The sequence below is a fragment of the Stegodyphus dumicola genome, chromosome 5 (genome assembly GCF_044657685.1).
Source record: "Stegodyphus dumicola isolate Sdum_Otavi_A_Nest chromosome 5, ASM4465768v1".
In the NCBI taxonomy this organism is placed as follows: Eukaryota; Metazoa; Arthropoda; class Arachnida; order Araneae; family Eresidae; genus Stegodyphus; species Stegodyphus dumicola.
In genome coordinates, this window is record NC_140772.1 from 166,626,388 (window position 1) to 166,646,664 (window position 20,277).

The 20,277-nt window shown below is 35.1% G+C and overlaps 1 protein-coding gene and 1 long non-coding RNA gene across 3 annotated transcripts in view; one reads left to right on the top strand and one right to left on the bottom strand.

Annotated features, from left to right (window-relative positions):
- Positions 1-20,277, bottom strand: part of LOC118183488 (tyrosine 3-monooxygenase-like) — a 125,300-nt gene that overhangs the window by 13,901 nt on the left and 91,122 nt on the right. The window contains exons 11-12 of one of the 2 annotated variants that reach the window (XM_085817346.1): positions 19,154-19,249; positions 4,558-4,691 (exon numbers count right to left, since the gene is read on the bottom strand). In XM_085817346.1, coding sequence (XP_085673472.1) covers positions 4,558-4,691; positions 19,154-19,249 — 230 coding nt within the window. The remainder of the gene's footprint in view (positions 1-4,557; positions 4,692-19,153; positions 19,250-20,277) is intronic. The other variant, XM_085817347.1, reaches the window with a different exon arrangement.
- The window catches only part of LOC146997321 (uncharacterized), a 93,939-nt gene that overhangs the window by 8,034 nt on the left and 65,628 nt on the right, over positions 1-20,277 (top strand). The window lies entirely within an intron of this gene.

Here is a 20,277-nt window from a genome sequence, read left to right on the forward strand (position 1 = left end):
AGCTTTGAAATAGGCTTCTTTAATTATAGACACACTGTATTAAAATTATAATTGACAATATTCGCATCTAGTTGTACTATCTAAAAATAAGAATATTTTATATAATAATTATGATTTAGTATGTAGGCCAAAGGATACCCGACCTTTGCATGCCGCGATAGCCTTGAACGTGGAAATTATTATCACAGCATCCTACTTTACAAATAGTTTTGAAACAATTTTCAATTAGATACGTCTGTTAGCCTACATACGTAAAACATCAAATTTGAACGTCTATATTTTTTATAATGCGTAAAATGTAATTATTGATTTATACATGTACCTCGGCGCTGTTTTATATCACATGCATATTTTTAGGCACTAAAAAATTTAAAAACTATTCGTGGTAGCCTTTGATTAGGAGCCTTTGATTTAAGCTATTTTGTCATGAGTTGTTTTGTCGTGGGCTATTTTGTCTACTATTACCCTTCGGTAACTTTCTGAATTTGCATGATATTTACCTAGAATTTTAAACAAATCGCCTTATAAACTCGGCTACAAAATTATGAGACAAAAAGTTCATACATTTCGCATACGAGCAATTAAAATTTACTTTCATTAAATTATGGTGTCTCATCGAATATTTTCATTTAAAATATCGGTTTAACGTATTTCTTCAGAGTTGTAATTTTTCTGTAAATTTCGTTAAATTTGGTTAACATGCGAACATGCGAAAAAAATCGAATTTTTAAAAGAAACCTTAATACGAATATTGGGCATAATGTTTTGTGAAAGTTGCAGATCATTTTCTGGCTTTTTTGTGCAGGATGATGACTAATAACTTTTTAATACTTATTTTGTTTCCATTTTTTTAAATACACTCATGACTAAATTTTTGCTAGGAGGTCCCGAGTTTAAGCATGTCATATACATGGGTTTAGTTACAAAACAATTCATAAAGCATTCCTCTAAAAATTCGAAAGAATGTTTAAATTCCAAAGTACTGAGTGACATTTGGCTATACAATGTAGTTTTCTTCAGATGGATTTGAACTAAAGTGAAAAATTTGAAATAATAATGATAAATTTCTTTAGATTTTCTAAAATGTCTCTTTTTTAATAAATTAAAAGAAATTTAAGTGTGTCACAAACAAACAATCCAGTAATCGTAAATTAAATTTACCAGAAATGCAAGTTATTAAACATCATCTTCGTAACGGGATTAAATTTTTAAATCATGGATACCTTTAAAGTACGAGATAGAGTCAAAAAGGAACCTTAATAGTTTTTTAATAATATATGTTCTGAAATAGTTTTGAAAATACTAAATTATTTTATATACGCTGCAAAATGTTCAAGGGAAATAAATGTATTACCTTTCCGCATAAATTTGATAAGAAAAAAAGTCTCTTTTGACTGATAAAACAACCCATTTATTCCTAATATTTCCATACTCCCATTTATTCATAAGCCTTGGCGAACTCTGTCAGCTTTCTAATAAGATAAGATGCCTTTTTAAACATGCAAGACAGCTTCACACATACGGGGCATTGAACTGATGAGGTAGACAAGAAGTTTCTAAAGATTTTTCAAGAAGAAATTTCAACTGAAAGTGCATCGGTGAAGGTTGCAACGCCCTCGCCCAACAACTTACTTTGGATTCAAATCCGAAGAGCATGCAAGCTATTCCTTATGCTGTACTATTCCACTTCAAACATTTGGTATACATGGCGCCCTCGATATAGTCGGATGTTGTCTTCCATGAAAAGTATCGAATCGCTGATAGCAACAGTATAAAGCCCTACTAAGGATGTAAGAATTTCATCTTCGTAAACTCTGAGCTGTCAGAGACCCAATTTGAATGATGCGCATGTCAATATGCTTCTTTAAACTTGTCCCTGTCCCAAGTGATACACAGCCTCCAACAAAACACGACTTTTCTTGTTCATATAATGAGTTCTATCAGGTGTTACGCTATCTCCAGAGCAGCAGTCATCGATTTTTTAGCTCTAAGCAGAATCTAGACTTGCCTCTCTTCGACCAGGATTCCAATCGCAGAGTTCTTTCTTTCATCCCTACGATGTTCAGGTGGTCGTAAGGATATTGAAAAAATGGTGTAAGTGCATATAATCCACGTAAGTGAAAACATGTACGAATTGTTTGCATCGATACACTTTTCTCCGATTGCCCTTAAACATTGTTTGTACAATTGGGGAGCATTTTAACATCTGTTCCGAAGGACTGTTGTTGACAAATAATGGTCATCATCTGAGGTAGTAGCTCGTGAATGACCTTGATCAGTATTTCTCATCTTTTAGAGTTAACTCCACAAACGTACACCCTTCAGTCCTCTCTATCGACAAACGCTACGATACATTAATTTTGCTGTGCTTTCTTATGGCTCGCCACCCGGTTCTTTCTGGCTAATCGGGTTGATTGTTATTGCAATTTGAGATATAAATTGTTTTTCTCAACAACTGCGATATGTAAGCAATAAAGAATTAAATTCTAAAAAAAAAAAGTACCATTTTATGTGATTTCGCGTTCGATGTCAATTTTAACTTCATTGTTCTAATTTGCATTTTGAATTGCTCTTTACAGCTATCTTTTCATTATCCGGAAAGATTTTTGCAGCCATTCACTAATATTTTGCTCAATTTCTTTGAATAAAATCGTTTAACAAAAGTACTTTTATAATTTCGTGAATAGGGTAGTTTCTAGTTCTTATTATCATAAATAAGATAATTTCTTGTTTCTTTTTGTACTTCGCAAATGGGAGCCGCATTGGCTGTTGAAGTCCACGAGGGCTAATCCTGAGCACAGTAACATTTCTAATAAGGAAGCGTAGCATGTTTAAAGTTTCTTCTTGCATTTGACGCTTGTTATAACAATCATTTAAGTACCATTCAGAAAGAAGGCTCTCTCAAATCATCATTGTTGTTATATTTATGTAAACCGAAGTTGACATGATTAATGTTCATTTCGCTTCTGCTCACTTGTTTGGAGCGCCTTAAGCGTATGTGTTTGGAAATAAAAAAATATCTGACTTCTGCTCTGAACTTCCATTAGTATGTAATGATCAGAGACGCCATTTCACATAATAAAATCTGTATTTGTAGTCCATTGTGCCTGACTGTTTTTTCTTTTTGAAATTTTGATTCATGTTGATAGCTTATATTACTTATTTCATTTGCAACCGTAGTTTCAAGTGGACGAACGGTGAACATGCATGCACAGTATACATACTAGAAGTTATCACATATACATTACTTAGGCACAATACACAGTAGTTCAGTTACAGTATCAAATCCGATTTTATTACTCTGTCATCTGTTTTGATGATATTTTTTGTATTATTTAAAAATAATAGCATAAACTATATTATTAAAGTGATTTATTAAAAAGTGTATTTTTTATTTATTAATTGAATTATATAACTCTTTTGCTACTGAAGCTGAGCCTTTCCGAGTTCGGGGTTTTAGATACTTATCTTACTTGTTTATTGATTACAATGAAGATTACACCTACTGTTGCCATGCAGCTGCTAACCTAACCTCAGTTGAACATGAGATTTGAAAAAAATGCTGAAATTTTGCTACAGAAGTTGTGAATACTTCATCATAATAGTTAACTTGAAAGATCACATAAAATCTTTTTGCAAAAGTTTGCAAAAAATCTTGATATTACTGGGAAATACAACTTTCTGCAGATTAGGAAAATGACTTTCTCGATAAGAAATATTCGCTAAAAGAAAAACAAAAGCTATAGCTCTTGCCAAAGTAGCAAAATAAGCAGTTTAACTTAGGACACTTGCAAGATTTCCGTGGGAAAAAAGTGTTTGTATTTTCTATAAAGGCAATCAAAGTCGCATGAAAATTTTAAATAGGAACAGAAGTCGTAGGAGAAATAACCAAGCAGACAGCACATATCATATTGTGAAGGATCTTGTGAATGATAATTACGAACCCACTGAGATCTTTCTTCTTAAAAAGTAATTGCATACATTTTACCTATGTCAGTTGGATCAAATAAACTAAAAACATTTTCGTATAATCTTGGATTGTGTTATAAGTGTAATTTCATATTAGATTATATCATTGCATGTGTGCATTTCAAGGTAAATCAGTTTTTATTAAGGACTAATCAGTGAGGAGGAATGTTGTTCCTTTTATATTTCATCCAAAGAGGCAACGATTAATTTTCTTGTCGCTTCTGCGCACTTCGTTGGTGCATGTTAAGTGCGTGCAAGTATTTTTGGCTGTCTATTAACTCCTGTTCTGAGTTTTAATTTAATTGTAATGTAATAATAAAGCCTGTGTTTATTAAATAAAACGGTATATTATAATTTATTGCATCTGAATTTACTTCAAGTATATCGAATAAATATAAGGCTTATGGAAGATAAGCTTGGATGTTTTTATGAGTCATACTGACGCGAGTCGACTACACCATTTTGATTTTTTGATGTGATATTAAAGTCAGTTTCTGACTCTTCCTCGTTTCCAGTGCTATACTCTCTATACACTATGTTAGCTAAGAAAATAAACAGGCATGTTAATAACATAACATTTCTTCATACATGATTTTGTCCTTGGCATTTTCGAATCCTTCAGAGACGAAGTAAACATCTTGATAATGTAGATCTTGGTATGGTTGCATTGCTGTGGCTTCCGGTTCAAAAGGTACCAGTCGCGGTTTCTCTGAGAAAGCATGCTGAGAAACATACATTTTATTATACTGTGTTAGTGAAAACATTTTATTGGTGTTAATGGATAACATAAATAATAAAGTTAAAAACATTTCTTATAAACTTTCTGGAAATGAAAGGTATGTTGCTATTAAGTCCAAGGAGCTCTAGGTCTAATCTAATCAATATTTCGGAGATCTGCTTTCGCAAACTAACAAATGTTTGCATCTTCAGAACATCTAGAATTATTTTGAAAGCATCTGATGTTATGAAACAGAAGATCACCTGTACTTTTGGAAGAAAGCAGGTTACTGAAAAAGCTCTTCTGTTTCAACAATATATTAATAAATTATTTTAGAACGAACCCCCAGAACGGAAACTGCAGTTTTTCTTTGTATTATAAGCGGAAGTACCCGATGCCAGTTAAGTTAGATTGAGAGTAATGTATCTAACAATAGAGAGAACGAGACCGCTGTAATCCTTCTCCAATAACGATGCAAAAAATACGATTCATAGTTACACATTTTTCAGTCTGATGTGATTTGGAACCCACATAAAAAATTTCGATAGAAAAATAAGCTAACTCTCTCTCATTATATCAGCAACAATGGCATGCAGTTTTCAATGGTTTTTGACTTTCCAATTAAATGCTCCTAAAGGCTCAAGTTCCAACCAATATTTCAACTATATTCAATTTTAGTCGATTAAATGTGGTAAAAAATTCATCATAAATGATCGGAAATCAATAACGCGAACAAACAAACACGCAAACAGGCATTCTTCTTTATATGTACAGATTTTGTAAAATTTACAAATTTTTGATAAACAAATTATACGATTTGAAAGTGAGCAGTAGCAAAATTTTTCGAAATAAAGCATTTTTATCTCAAACGCTCGACACTGTCGCCATTCGGAAAAATGAGTGCCAAATTTGCGCATTCAGAGTTTTTAATTAATATTTCGGCTGATTAAAGTCGTGCGAAGACAGGAATCGCCGAAATGACTTCCCACGAAGTTTTGGAATCGGGAATAATGTATTTAAGGTTTGGCAATGTTATTTTTATTTTGTTGTAAAGCTCAGAAATTTTTTATTAACAAACCCTACGATTTGAAAGCGAGCAGTGGCATCAACTTTCGAAAAGAAGCAGATTTTCATCTCCAGCTTGAGAGACTATTGGCACTCGTTTTTCTGAGTTTTTAATTAGTATCTCTGAATTTTTTTTTTTTTTTTTTTTTTTTTTTTTTGAAAAAAAGTGGACGTCGACCTTTTCCAGGACCCAGAAAAGAATGTTAGAAAGTTTGGCGACGATAGCTGTAGTAGTAATTAAGTTATTAGAGGACAAACACACAAACTTTCTTCTTTATAGATACATTTCTTAGCTAATTTAGAAAAAAAAAAAAAAAAATCTCAACATTTATAACGTTTCAAATGTTCAACGTTTTTTAACATTTAAAAAAAATTAAAACTAATCTTATCATACAATGTATACAGTAAACTGTTACATACTTTGAGTAAGTGATAATATAAAATAGTAGTTAAAACTGAATTTTCTCACTATATTAATTTCGGGTTTAAATGATGTATCGTCTACTTCCGGAAGCCCTATACTCCAAATTAGCTTCACAAATGAAATTTTTATTTCAACTGAATGATTCAATGAATTCTGTTTGCAAAAATTTCTCGGAACCTGGTTTGCCTTAATGGACTAAATTCCACGAGATGAAGAATGGTACATCTTTTTGAAGCATTTCATCTCTTGTCATTCATAAATGAATTGTTGGATACTGCCATGTTTGACGTGATGAAGCATGCCGATTTGTTCTAGAAACATCATAACTGGTATCAAGTTATTATGCTCATATAGGAGATTAATCATCCAAAATTGTCCAATGGAACATGCAGTACAGGAACATTTCCGCCTTGATGACGCTTCGAAACCTGAAGAAAAGGTTTTAGAGATTGGTTTCTATTATAAAACATGGTAAGGAATTATCTCCCTCCTTACCGCGTTTTTTTTTGTGGTATGAGTGGAAGCACGTCTTGTCTAGCAATTGGGAGAGCCGGGATTTGAATCTCGGGATCGCATCGGTCATTTTACACGCTTTCTGCTCCGAAATGAATCTAATGAGTCTGCACTCTCAAAGTTATCCGCTTATGATGAGGATTGCCTTCATCAAAGAGAAAGTGATCAATATTACATTAGATAGGAAAAAAAACTTTATGCAAGTATCTCAATTCAGAATCTGGAATGAACTAGTAATGTTGTGCCGCTTTAGTCACTCATTGGTTTATGTAATAGAAGACGTGATGGCGTCTAAACTGCTTCCAATTGGAAGGAGCACGTGCAGACCCTTTGAAAATAAAATCAGTGAGTTCATTGGGTTCCTTGGCGTACTGTGCATTTTACTATCAACTAAATCGTTAGCAGATCCTCATAAAGCCATTTAAGAAATTATTTTTTTTTTTTTTTCATAAGACAGTTTTTATCTAAAATGAATACCATATTTACTTGTTTAGTTTCTCCGTTTTCTTTCCTTAAATGATGACTTTTTTAAAAATTTCTTTAAAAAATGCAAAGGGAAGAATTACCCGTTATGTGAATTCTGAAGTAATGGAAGAACTTAAATATTAAAATCCGCATAGAAACTACATGTACTAATACGTACTGTTATTTAATATGTACTACATGTATTGTTATTTAATATTTCTATATTGTTACGAATTTTGTACTTAGGCAGTTAATTTTAGTAGAATTATAAGTAAAATTGTTATATTTTTCTGTGTAATGTAGCGCAAGACAAATTTTAAGGGAAATCTATGCCGGAAAAGTAAGAATACACGAGCAAGTGCATTTAACATTGAGTAAATGGGTATCTCGGCAATTTGGCGAGATGATGCCAAGCTGACAACGGTTTTGGAGACTAATTTTGTCATGAATTTAGGCGAGAAATGGCCATAAGTCGCCTAATTTGACGACCGTTTGGCGACATTTTGGCCCGGTCCTTGTATCACCGTAACAAGTATCGTAACTGAATAAATGTAATCGACCACTATGTTAGTTGTAACCGTAATTCCATCCTCGTATTCCTTTCCAGTAATTTCCAGAAGCAGAAAATACTAGAAATATCTCGCGGCCGGTTGAAAACTATTTAAGGCCGAAGAGAAAGCATTTGCTCTCAGTTGCTTAGTTATTGTTGTTGCGAGTTATTTAGCTCCGCGTGAACTGAGATATCCGAGTTAGCTTTGTCTTTAGATGCGCATTGCATTGCGTTGTGTTTAACGTTCTTAGTAGTTTGAAGTCTAATTGCTGATTATACTGCGTGATAGTGTGAACACTCGTACGAATATTTCTGTTGAAAATTCCAGAGTTCTGAAATATTTCTTTTCATAAAAGTAAGTTTTTATTAACCTATTATCGGACTTGTGCATTCAATCTATTACGACCCCGTACGCACGCAGCAATATAATTTTATTAAGACATTTAATTTCCGAATTGCATATTGTTATCTATTTCTTGGCCTATAGGTAAAATCAAAATTTCTTTCTAAGTTACTTAATTTGAATTTGGAGATTAATATTACTAATAAAGGACTATACCAAAACATTTAAAAAAATCTCATTTTTAATGTCCGAAATATCGTATGGCAAGACAGACCTCAAGTGTAGAATCTATTAGATTTGTCGAAGCAAGGAGCACGAAAATTCAGTGATTTCATTTACATGATGAAGACATGCGGCAAATAAAGATAAAATTCCTTGCACTCTCTCTCACTTAATCCCTTAAATAGTAGCTCAACGAAATGAATTTAGTTGAGCTGTTAGTTTCCCTGCCTGACACTGCATTAGTAGGAAGTTTAGTGTGTTACTGTACTGTGTCGACATCCAATTAACTTCTTCAACTCTGCTTTTACCACTAGGGATGGTACAAATGGAACGAAACATTAATAGTCTTTTTTATACAAGTGAGGCTGTTCTCCGAAGAAAGGAACAATTTTGTTCTCCAGTAGGACACCCTGAAGGGGAAAGTTTCTGTGGTTATTTCTTATATAGCTCTGTTTGTTAGCGGTCGCTTTGATGGAGAAAAAGAAAATTTGCTTTACAGTAAAAACTGAAGGTATTTACTTCCTACGCTCAGGCTAATCATATTACACTGAAGTGACAAAAGTCATGGGATACCTCTTAATATTTTGTCGGTCCTCCTTTTCCCCGGCGAAGTGCAGCAACTCAACGTGGCATGGACTCAACAAGTTGTTGGAAGTCCCCTGCAGGAATATTGAGCCATGCTGCCTCTATAGACGTCCATAATTGTGAAAGTTTTGACGGTGCAGGGTTTTGGGCACGAACTGACCTCTCGATGATGCCAAATAAATGTTCGATGGGATTCATGTTGAGCGATCTAGGTGGCCAGATCATTAGCTGAAATTGTCCAGAATATTCTTCTAACCAATCGCGAACAATTGTGGCCCGGTGACATGGCACATTATCATCCATAAAAATCCCATCGTTGTTTGAGTACGTGAAGTCCATGAATGGCTGTAAGTGATCTCCAAGTACCTGAAGGTATCCATTTCCAGTCAATGATCGGTTCAGTTGCACCAGAGGACCGAGTCCATGCCATGTAAAAACAGCCCAGACCATTATGGAACCACCACCAGCTTGAACAGTGCCTTGTTGACTACTTGGGTCCATGGCTTCGTGGGGTCTACGCCACACTCGAACTCTACCATCAGCTCTTACCAACTGAAATCGTGACTCATCTGACCAAGCCACGGTTTTCCATTCGTTTAGGGACCAACCGATATCCTCACGAGCCCACGAGAGTCGCTGCAGGCGATGTCGTGCTGTCAGTAAAGGCACTTGAGTCGGTCTTCTGCTGGCATAGCCCAAGGAAGACAAATTTCGCCGCACTGTCCTATCGGACACGTCCCTCGTACGTCCCACATTGATTTCTGCGGTTATTTGACGCAGTGTTGCTTGTCTGTGAACATTGACAACTCTACGCAGACGTCGCTGGTCTCGGTCGTTAAGTGCAGGTGGTCGGCCACTGCGCTGTCCATGATGGGATGTTATGCCTGACATTAGATACTCTCGGCCCACTCTTGACACTGTGGATCTCGGAATGTTGAATTCCCTAACGATATCCGAAATGGAATGACCCATGCGTCTAGCTCCAACTACCATTCCGCGTTCAAAGTCTGTTAATTCTCGTCGTGCGGCCATAATTACGTCAAAGCCCCTTCACATGAATAACTTGAACACAAATGAAAGCCCTGCCAAAGCTCTTCGCATTTATACATTTTCTACGCGGTACTACTGCCATCTGTATATTTGCATATTGCTATCCCATGACTTTTGTCACTTCAGTGTATAAACATTTGAGGACATCGAGTGTACCTGGCCGAATAACTGCGTGATAGTTTTCTCATCTAGAGGTAACTCCGGCAAATCAGGGAGAAAGTTAAAGAGCAACCTAGAAGATTTGATTTGGTTTACTTAATTAAGACACAACTTTGGTTAGTAATTACAACGCTATATGCCTGAGGGTAGGGATGCTTTAGAGGAGGACATTTTAAGAGAAACTGACTCCTTTCCATGTTACGAAGAAGAAAACCACGAAAACTCCCATGCAGCCAGCCCATCCACCAGGATGCGAATGGGGATTGACCTACCAGTGTTTATCGAATTACCGCTCGATCACTGGTGGATACTGCGACTGAGGAGAAAAATCTAGGTGGTGACTAATTATCATCCACGGCATTTTAATTCGGGCATCACTTGTTGAGTCATTGTTCTTACTGAGCAGAAAGCAACAACAACAAAAAAAAAAAAAAAAAAAAAAAAAAATGCCCTCGCCCGATAAAAACTTTGAATTTTCCTATTGCTAGCTGGACGTCCGCACGCGACAAGTAAGAAGAAAATTCTTCATACAGTGACGAAGAAAAGTTATAGCTTTAAATTGTAAAAACTATTTTGCTCTTTCTGGAGGAGAGATGTGGATTCTCTTCGAGTATAAAGGTGTACGTTCCCATCTTTATTTCCTACCTCTAGGATATAATCTCCATATATGGTATCTTTATAAATTATGTTAAATGTATTCTTTTCTTTATTTTTAAAGGAGGGAAGAAAAAATGGTCCTTAAGGGCAAGAGCAAAGAATAGAAATTTGAGAAATTCCAAGAACTGGTTATTCTTGGGCAGAATTCCATTTCCCTAATTCAGAGAACAAATTGGAAATTATAGAAGTAAATTAAACGTTTCTAAATCACACTCTAAAATTATTAGGAGAAAACAATGCGAGCGAAAGAAATATGCGAGCTAATTGGTAGAAAAAAGCCATTCAGCATTTTTATTAGTATACACTTATTTCATAACCGCAGTATAATCGTATGCAAGAGAAAGGTTTTCTTGCGTGTTTGGTGATCAAGGCAAATGCAATTTGTTTATCTACTTGAAAGCTATTTTATTAAAGTTGTGCAATATAAACTGTTATACATACTCATTAGGAAAATTTGGGAAAACGCCCTGGCAGTGATTTAGTTCCCTCGTCCAGAAATGCAGCATTAGTGTATACAGATTTTAATCTCTATTGCATTTTTTGGTTGCTAATGAATGGAAGCTAGTACAGATAGACCTGTATATGGGTAATCGGTCTCATATTTTGTAACAATTATTTTCAGGTTCTTTATTACCCCCAAAGCCCGTAAAATTTGTGCGCGGGACACCAGATTTTAACGGTCCCTAATATCATCTTGTAATTTCTCACAAGTATGTTTTTTTTTTTTTTTTTTCCTTAAAAACTAGAAACTTGAAGAATCCGGGAAGAACGATTTTGCGTTAAGCTTCAAACTACCATAGCTGCATTTTGATTGTCTTCTAAATCATCATGTAATTTGTGCATCTTCACCAATGCATAATAGCTCTTTCAAATATTGTGACTATTATTGGTTTTTGTCAGTTTAATCATTGACAAAATTAGGGCATTGATTGCAAGAAAGCTCAATTTCTGATTTTACAATAAATCCTCTCATAGTGACCGTGTACGACGACCATTTCTAAAAGTAATTAGTATTCCTCAAAACATAAATAAAAGTCGGCATTCAAACATCCCCGACATTCATGCTGTTTAAGATGGCCACCTTCGAAGATGATTCACATCGTCTGGGTGATCGTCTAGGGAAAGTTTCACTGCATTTTACACTTTTTTTGCATAAACCTTACATCATAAATACACTCACTTCTAAAAGTTAAGCACGAAGATGTAAAATGCAAAAATATCAACAAATACTGCTTTGATTCACACAAAATTCGGCAGGAAAGTAGCATATATATTTATGCATAAAACAAAATCAATAATTATATACAGAAATGAAAACAATATTAAATTTTTGTAAGTTATCAGATAATGACGTACTGGAGACTTAAACAGAATTATGTATAAAGCGAAAATAAACAGCATATAATGAAAAAAAAGACAGTAATAGGGTATGTGATCCCCCCTCATCTGTATACAAACTTTACACCTTGTGACCATGCTTTCAATTAGATGGTCAACCACCGCAGAATTAAGCGATCGCCATTCTTCTTGTAGAGCGGCTGGAGGTGGGAAACGTGAAGATACAGCACGACCGAGAGCATCCCAAAGATTTTCAATGGGATTAAGGTCGGGCGAATATGCTGGCCACGCCATACGCGCAATCCCTTCACTCTCCAGGTAGTCATCGGCGATGTCAGCTCTATGGGGACGTGCGTTATCGTCTATTAAAACAAAAGTAGAGCGAACTGCTGCAGCGTGCAATCTCACAATGGGTTCTAGGACTTCATCTCGATACGGACAGCCTTCAAAGAACCCCGTTTAAAAATGTGCAGGTCGGTGCGGCATCCTAATGAAATCCCTGCCCACACCATAATGCTTCCGTCTCGGAATGCGTGATGTTCGGTGATGTTTTGGGACTGATTGCGTGTTTGTTGTTCACGCCATATCCTTATACGTTTGCCATCTGGCTCCAGAGCAAATCTTGATTTATTAGTAAACATGACATTGCTCCAGTCAAACACATTCCAATTGACATGATTCACCACTGTAATCGTGCCCCCTCTTGATTGGACGAATAGATGAAGACAAACTCGAGGTACCCGGGCGTACAGTCCACTCAGCAGATATGTAAGCAGATATCGCCTTACCAATGGACGCTGTAACCATAGATGTCACACGTGTGGAGGTCCCCTGCGATTCCGCTTGGCTACAATAGCAATATATCGATCTTCCGCGGGGGTTGTAACCCTTGGGTGACCGGCTACGGGCCTTCAGACAACTATCTGTGTGTTTTGGAATTGTTTCCATAAACGTGAAATTACAGAATGATGAATGCCGAAGAAACGAGCAACATCTGTAATCGACTGTCCTGCTTCAATGCGCCCCACAGCACGCCAGAATCTTCCATTCGTCTTCTGGACGTCATAGAAACAGGTATGTCTTGAAAACAAATTGTACAGAAGTTTTAAATACCTTTTATCAGCACTTACAATCAACTTCTGTAACCCTTCATAAAGCTGGCTTCTTATAAGACTGCCTTTTTTGCATATTTCTTGACATGAAAGCGCGATTGGCTGTTACCTAACATATTTGCATACTTCCATCTGCCTCTGCTGCGAATTGCATCCTCTTGAATTCTGATCGGCTTCGGAAATTAGCATTTTCCTCTCCGTGCTTAACTTTTGGAAGTGAGTGTAGTATAAATATCTTAAAAACGAGAACTGCAGCATCCCCAGTTGTTATGTAATCTACGGAAGGCATATCCTCTGAACATAAAAGTATACCTAGCTCAGAATATTTGTCGAGGTTATACTGCTGAAAAACGGTACTAAAATTAAGTAATAATGTATTGTATTCAAGTAGAGAAATAAAGTGCTATTACATTTATAAGGTATTTTCTCCCTCCTTCCAGCATGCCTTCGTGATTTAATGGTAGCACGCTCGGCGCGTATTCGAGAGGCCTAGGTTCGTGTTCCGGCGAGGGTAATGCTCATTTCTCACATCTCCAGAATCGAGGGGAAAAGCTCCTAAAGTCTTTACAGTGGCGCCCGAACTAAAAGATGATGGACAACAATTCATCACCACAAGGATTTGGCGACTTGGTCCCCTAATCCTCAATCCCCTTTTAAAAGGAGGATTATATAAGGTATTTTCTCCCTCCTTTCAACACGATTTTGTGGTTTAATGATAACATAGTCGACGTGACTCAAGAGGTCCAGATTCAAGTCCCGGGAAGGGCATTGCTCATATTTTATGTCCATTGCTTCGAAATAATCTAATGTTTCTACACATTATGCAAACAATGAACCAAAAATGGGGAAAATGTCTATGTATGAATAAATATTCTGGCCATGAGTATATATAGCAGTTATTAATTATATGCACATAATTTTAAATTAGAAAACTAAGTCAGCAGGAGTTATCAGAAAAAACATGAGTTACAGTTATACACTTACGGTTAAGGTAAAATTTTAATCAAAAAAGGAATGAAGGAACCGGCAATAAAATACGAAATATAAAGAAAAATGTTTTGTGCAATAAATGCATAGATACTGCAATGCTCGGAGCGTAGATAGTCTTGAGCTTTCCTATGCATTTAATTCAAACACGGAAGAATGACAATGGGGCAACTTTCATGCCAAAAAAAGTAGAAATTCCAATTTATCCAGCTATAGCAATCCGAACAAAAAAGATAAGTCTGAAAGAACTGCAACATCGTGGAAAAAATAGTAGAAATAAATGCCACCAGAAAGCAAATAAGAAAATTTATCTGATAGACTACTAACGATTCACTTTAGCAGAATTCTGAGCCCAAGAAACGCACACGAACTTGATGGCTTTCCAAAGAGGAAAATAAAGCATTGACTCCTTTTTAGATAAAATTTAGTATCTACGCATATATTTCGGAACAAATAAACAGCCGAGGTGATAATATTACTCAAACATTAAGTGTGAAATATTTCCTCAAAACATGAAACTAATCCATTGAAAAGTTGCTAAACGGAGCTTTCATGCATATTTCTTCGGCTCAAAGTTCCGCTACTGTAAAGGGACCTTAAGGTTGCGTTTCACTTTGGTTGTTCTCACAAAATAACGCAAAAAGCGGGGGACTGGCTAATTACAGAAAGGAAAAATGAGTCCGAGCATGGCCTGCGTATGTTTGAAAAAAATATGCTGACAGAGAAACTGAAATAAAACTGAAATACAGCCGCAAACTTGGCAAGAAACGATTACAATTTTAGCGTCTCTAATATTATAAAACTCATTCAATTCACACGGAAGAGTGCAACATTTAAATTATTGCGTTCTTTGTCATGGGACTGCTGCAGATTATGTACGAAAATCTCTTCGACATAGTATATTCAATCGCTTTTTGAACAGTTGCATTACTTGTAAGGTACTTATTTCCTCCTTTCAGCAGGTCTTCGTAGTGTAACTGGAAGCACGCTCAACGCTTATTTGAAAGGTCCGGGATTCGAATCTAGGCGAGGTCAATACACATTTTCACGTCTTCTGCTTAAAAAAAACTAATGACTTTTAAAAAAACTAATGACAGACTGAGAAAGAACATTTATCATAAACTTAAGATAAATGTATTGATACAACCAGACGTATCAGCTGCTACCTTAGTCGAAGTGATTTGATAGTTGCTCATGTTATTAATTGTGGTGCAGAGAAGATTTATGTAGCCTACGAAGAGGCTCAGGTTACTCCATGTCGTGATTCAAGAGATTCTCACGCCTCATGTATAACACATCAAGCAATATTATTCGGAGAGAATATTGGCTAGAAGCTGATCTAAGGGCCTGTCAAAGGACTGCTAGTAACTTCTAATCACAGGTTAAGCTGAACTCTTTCATCCTGAACACTATAAGAATGGAAAAATATGTTGTTTTCAGCAATGAATCTTGTTTATCTCTCTCTGCTGATGACCGCCGTATACGTACATGGAAAAGGATACAGCGTGTGTTGGACAATATACCACGTATGTTGTCGAGCGGCATACGCACATGACACTTGGTATGACAGTTTCAGGAGACGTTTAGTACGGCAGCCGATCTTTTTTATTATGCAGCAAGACAAATTAGTCGGCTAGCGAGCATATCAACGACATTTTGCAGCTGATTGCACTGCCAACGCTGTCAAGCTACTTAGATATTAATTATTATCAAAAGGATACTTGATCACAATGCGCAGAACTCTCTGCAGTGTCTTTATAAGGATTTTACATTCTTCCACCGCCATCCGAGACTTGTCAACAACAGAATATGTCGGAAAATGCTAGGAAGGCAATTGCATCCTTCCCAGAATAACTGAAATTATTTGTCAGCTACAAAGCGTACTTCATCAGAAGAACATATATAATTTAATCTCTGCAGCACTGAATAGAGGCTTACATAGATGCTAAGAAAGAACTTACGACATACTGAAAAAATAATTTTCTTGCTTTAATTATTTTTTAATAAAGTATTAATTTTAATCATCTGGGCAGCTCCCCAGACTGCAACTCAGTTTTTACGTAATATATATGCATATATATATATATATATAGTCGAACCCCTCTCTGAAGAACTTCATGGCACCAGAAGGTTGATTCGTTATTTCAGGTAGTTAATTGCATCCCATTCGATAAGAAAAAGATATTATTTTACAAAATAGTGTAAAAACTGAATGAAGAATTTGGAGGAGGACTAATTAACATTGTCATTTCTACCAAAAAAGTGTAGAAGAATAACGATTCCTCGGATTACTTATTTATAACTATGAGTAATTACTTTACGCATACAAATATAAAAATAACGATTTTTATATGAGAAAACGAATAAAAAAATATTGACAAATTTATTTTTAATTTTTAGTTAAGATTTCTATGATTGTAAAAGGAAGATTGAAGAATATCCTGTCTTGCAAAAGACCAAAAGAATACAAAACCCGCATTCGGAGGACAAAATTAGGATAGCTTTTATACTCAAATGACATAAGCGGATAAGGATAAAAAAATTTTCTTTCCCTGAAAAGCGAATCAACTGTATAATGTAACAAAAAAAAAAAAAAATCATACGATTCACTATTTCCTTTTCCTCGAATAGGGAAAATTTTTAAATTTCCATCATAGCATCAACCTTGAATAGAACTTATTCTGAGAACTCAGTCAAAGTGTATTAGAATGAAATCAGAGAACCCACTCACGTTCATTGGTCAAGAGTTCACATATGCCATACGCACTGTACACCATATTTTGGCCTAAGATATGTTGTGTCTTCTTTTTCCTAGACTGGATATCGTATTCGTTTCGCGTAGTCTTTATTTAGAATGCAGAGAAACGTGGGCTGAATATAATAGAAAAAGGAATATAAAGGTGTTTTCCTTTAATGGACAGAATATGAGCTCTTAAACGTGGGTGATTTAAAGGTTAGTAATTTTTCCTTTAAAGCTTATAGAAATTCTGAAAACCAAAATACGAAACATTTCAATCAAAGTTATCCATATAAAATGTTATATCTGATTTTCGTACTTCTGGAGGTGGGCTATAAAAGTGTAAAATAACATTAAGTATATAGGAAATTGGATGGGAAATGGTTCGTTCATAATATCCGGAGACTCATTATAGGAGGGTTAGACTGTATATATATATTGTGACAAAGCGTATTTCGTATGTATTTCGAAAATGTAGCTAGAATCAAAGAGAAATGGTCAATTTTTATTAGTTAGATTACACTGTAAGACTTAGATGCGTAGGGTGGTCCATAATTTAAGGAGCATTCAGTGAGCCATCGAGAATTGAAATCGTGTGTTCTCTAAGCGAAATTGGTTATCCGTTTTACTAGCTTTCACGGATTCTTTTGTCTTACTTGTATATTCCTTTTCGTATTCTAAATACGAGATTCAATAAATAGTGATCATCTCTTTTCAACGCAATGCTATTTTAAGATTGTTGTCTAACTACGGATATCGCGAGTTAAAATTAAAAAAAAAAAAAAAAAATGTAACATTTCTCTAAATGTTTTACATTTTAAGTTAAGTTACTTTGTCTACTCTTTGTGCTTGACGAGGCGAGAGACGTGAAAAATGGGCTATGTCTTCGCCAGAATTCGAATTTCGGGCCTCCCGATTGTGAGCCGGATATGCTTCCAGTTACACTAAGCAGGTACGCGGTAAGGGCAGGGGAAATACATGGCAGCTTACGAAGAAGAGTGAATATGTGTGATCCGCAAGGAAAGGATTTTATAATAATTTTCTGTTTTTCTCAATACGTTCAAAACAGCAAACAGCATTCGGGCAGTAAAATATTAAATCGTTCTTGTGTTACGTGTTTTGTCATATAATCCCTGCGACGTTCACATTTTTAGCTGATTGTCTTGCGGATGTATCTAAGTATTTGGGCAGAATGCCGACTAAGATTGAGTTATCTATAATGAGGCAATACTGAAGAAGTTGCGAAGAAAGGATTGATTTGCAGCAACTACAAATGCCATGTTACTTGGCGTGTGAAATGTTTTTGAATATGAACTGTTGAGCGTATAAAAGCTATAAATTATGTAAAAAATCCTATCATTCTTTTTAAGCATAAGAACTGTTTTTTTCCTGCACACATATGATATAAGGAAGTAGAAATATGAAAATTCAAATTAACTTTTTCCCGTGTAGTTCAGCTTGATACTTGCTTGCTTGATATTAAAGAGCGTATGTATCAGTTTGATTTATAATATTAAATGAAAAAGCAGCAAAATTGAAAAATTTAAACTAAACATTAAGAAGTATAAATGAAATATTTATTTATTTAATTAAAATAAAGAGGGATGTTCATAATCCTACTTCTTATAGCAATGCCATTTCTCTCTTTAAATTCTTATTTTTCTTTTTAAACAGCACATTTTCCAAATGTTCTTTGCGGTATCTGATCATTTTTGTATAATTGGGTAATGCTGCGTATCTCAAGAAGTTAAGTTTCCAGGAAGATGGGATGACATAACATGCTGCCACACAATCCGTGACTATGCTAGTCATTTAAAGTAGGAGACATTCCACGATTGTCGTGTTCTCCAAACTTGTTAGTCTGGGACTACTTTCGCTGGGAGTGTTGAAAGTCTAGTGCATTTTCATAAAAGCGGAAATATTGGCGAAATTAAAGTAACATTGCAGGAAATAGTTGCAGCTATATAAGTCATTATAGTCATTTAAGGAGCGATACAAAGCCTGTATGAGAGGTTGGAAGAATGCTTTTCAAATAAGACCATTTGGAAGATGTAGTGTTAAAAAAAAAGTAGGAGGCTGAAGAGAGGAATAGTTCTGTTGTAATAAACGGTATCGTATTTCTACTTTTTTGCAAAATATATAGATATTTGAGTCGTATTTCATGGTGTTGGTCTCAGATCGCCAGATTCTCAAGGCCCATTTTACAAAATTAAATATTGTAAGAAAGAGCTCTAAGTGCGTCTGAAATGAATATTTTACCTGAAGTTCTCCATAAGACGACAATAACCCTGCACCGTACGCTGTGATCCTGTCATTTTCTTTGCACAATCCGAATTCGACAGTGAACCAGTAAACCTATGAAAAGAAGTGTCAATAAGAAATTTGTTACTTAATTATTTTACAGCTCAACTGCATTTATCTAAAATATATGAAAATATTTTAAGGACATAAAATTTAAACTGTGTGTGTACATAAAATTCTCTCACAATCTATTGCAAATGTAAGATCTTCGGAATTCTAGGACTAGCTAAAGAATAAATTCTTAATATCCTTCAGAAAATAATGAGGAAAAAGCTTACATACTAATTCATCGCACAAACGTATACTGTATTTATAAAATTCAAACTAGGTTTGAAATCATGTGCAGTGGAATGCCAACTATCTTTTTATTAAATTATAAAAGACTAAACTAACCCCAAGCAGTTTTCTACTTACCCTGCTTAGTTCGACGTTTTGATTTTATAATGATGCCAAAACAATAGGCATTCAGTTGAAGCCGTATTTCGAATTTAAAATGTTGATATTTTCAGAATGATAATACGAGATTCGACACAATACATGCAAAGCATATAAGAAAGGTCTGTTACATCAAGGTACAGGATACTTTTGCTTGTAAACTCCCCCATTTTTCCTTCGGTAAATTAAACGGTATATTGAGTACTTAACTAATAAAATGCTTTCAATGATTTTCTTCGGTTGCAGACTGATGTTTAGGGTGTCTCATGAATTTAGATATTTTACAAAAAATTATATAACTTGAATAAATTGGTGTATCAGAGTATAATTTGGACCTTAATACATAACACGGAGAAGCGAATTCTTCAATTTTTTAGCTCCTGATATTATATTATTAATAAAACACACAAACAAACACAAATACACACACACACACACACAAAAAAAAAAAAAAAAAAAAACTAAGGTCATGCAGCATTTATTTACATTTGAGATTACTAATATGCTAATAATTACGTGTATTTGGAATTGGAATTGCTTATGTGTATTACAGTAATAATGATAAAGTAAAGTAACAAGTTCTTGAGCTTGTACATTATCTCTTAAAGAATTTAAATTTGAGATTTTCTTAATATTAACGAAAGATA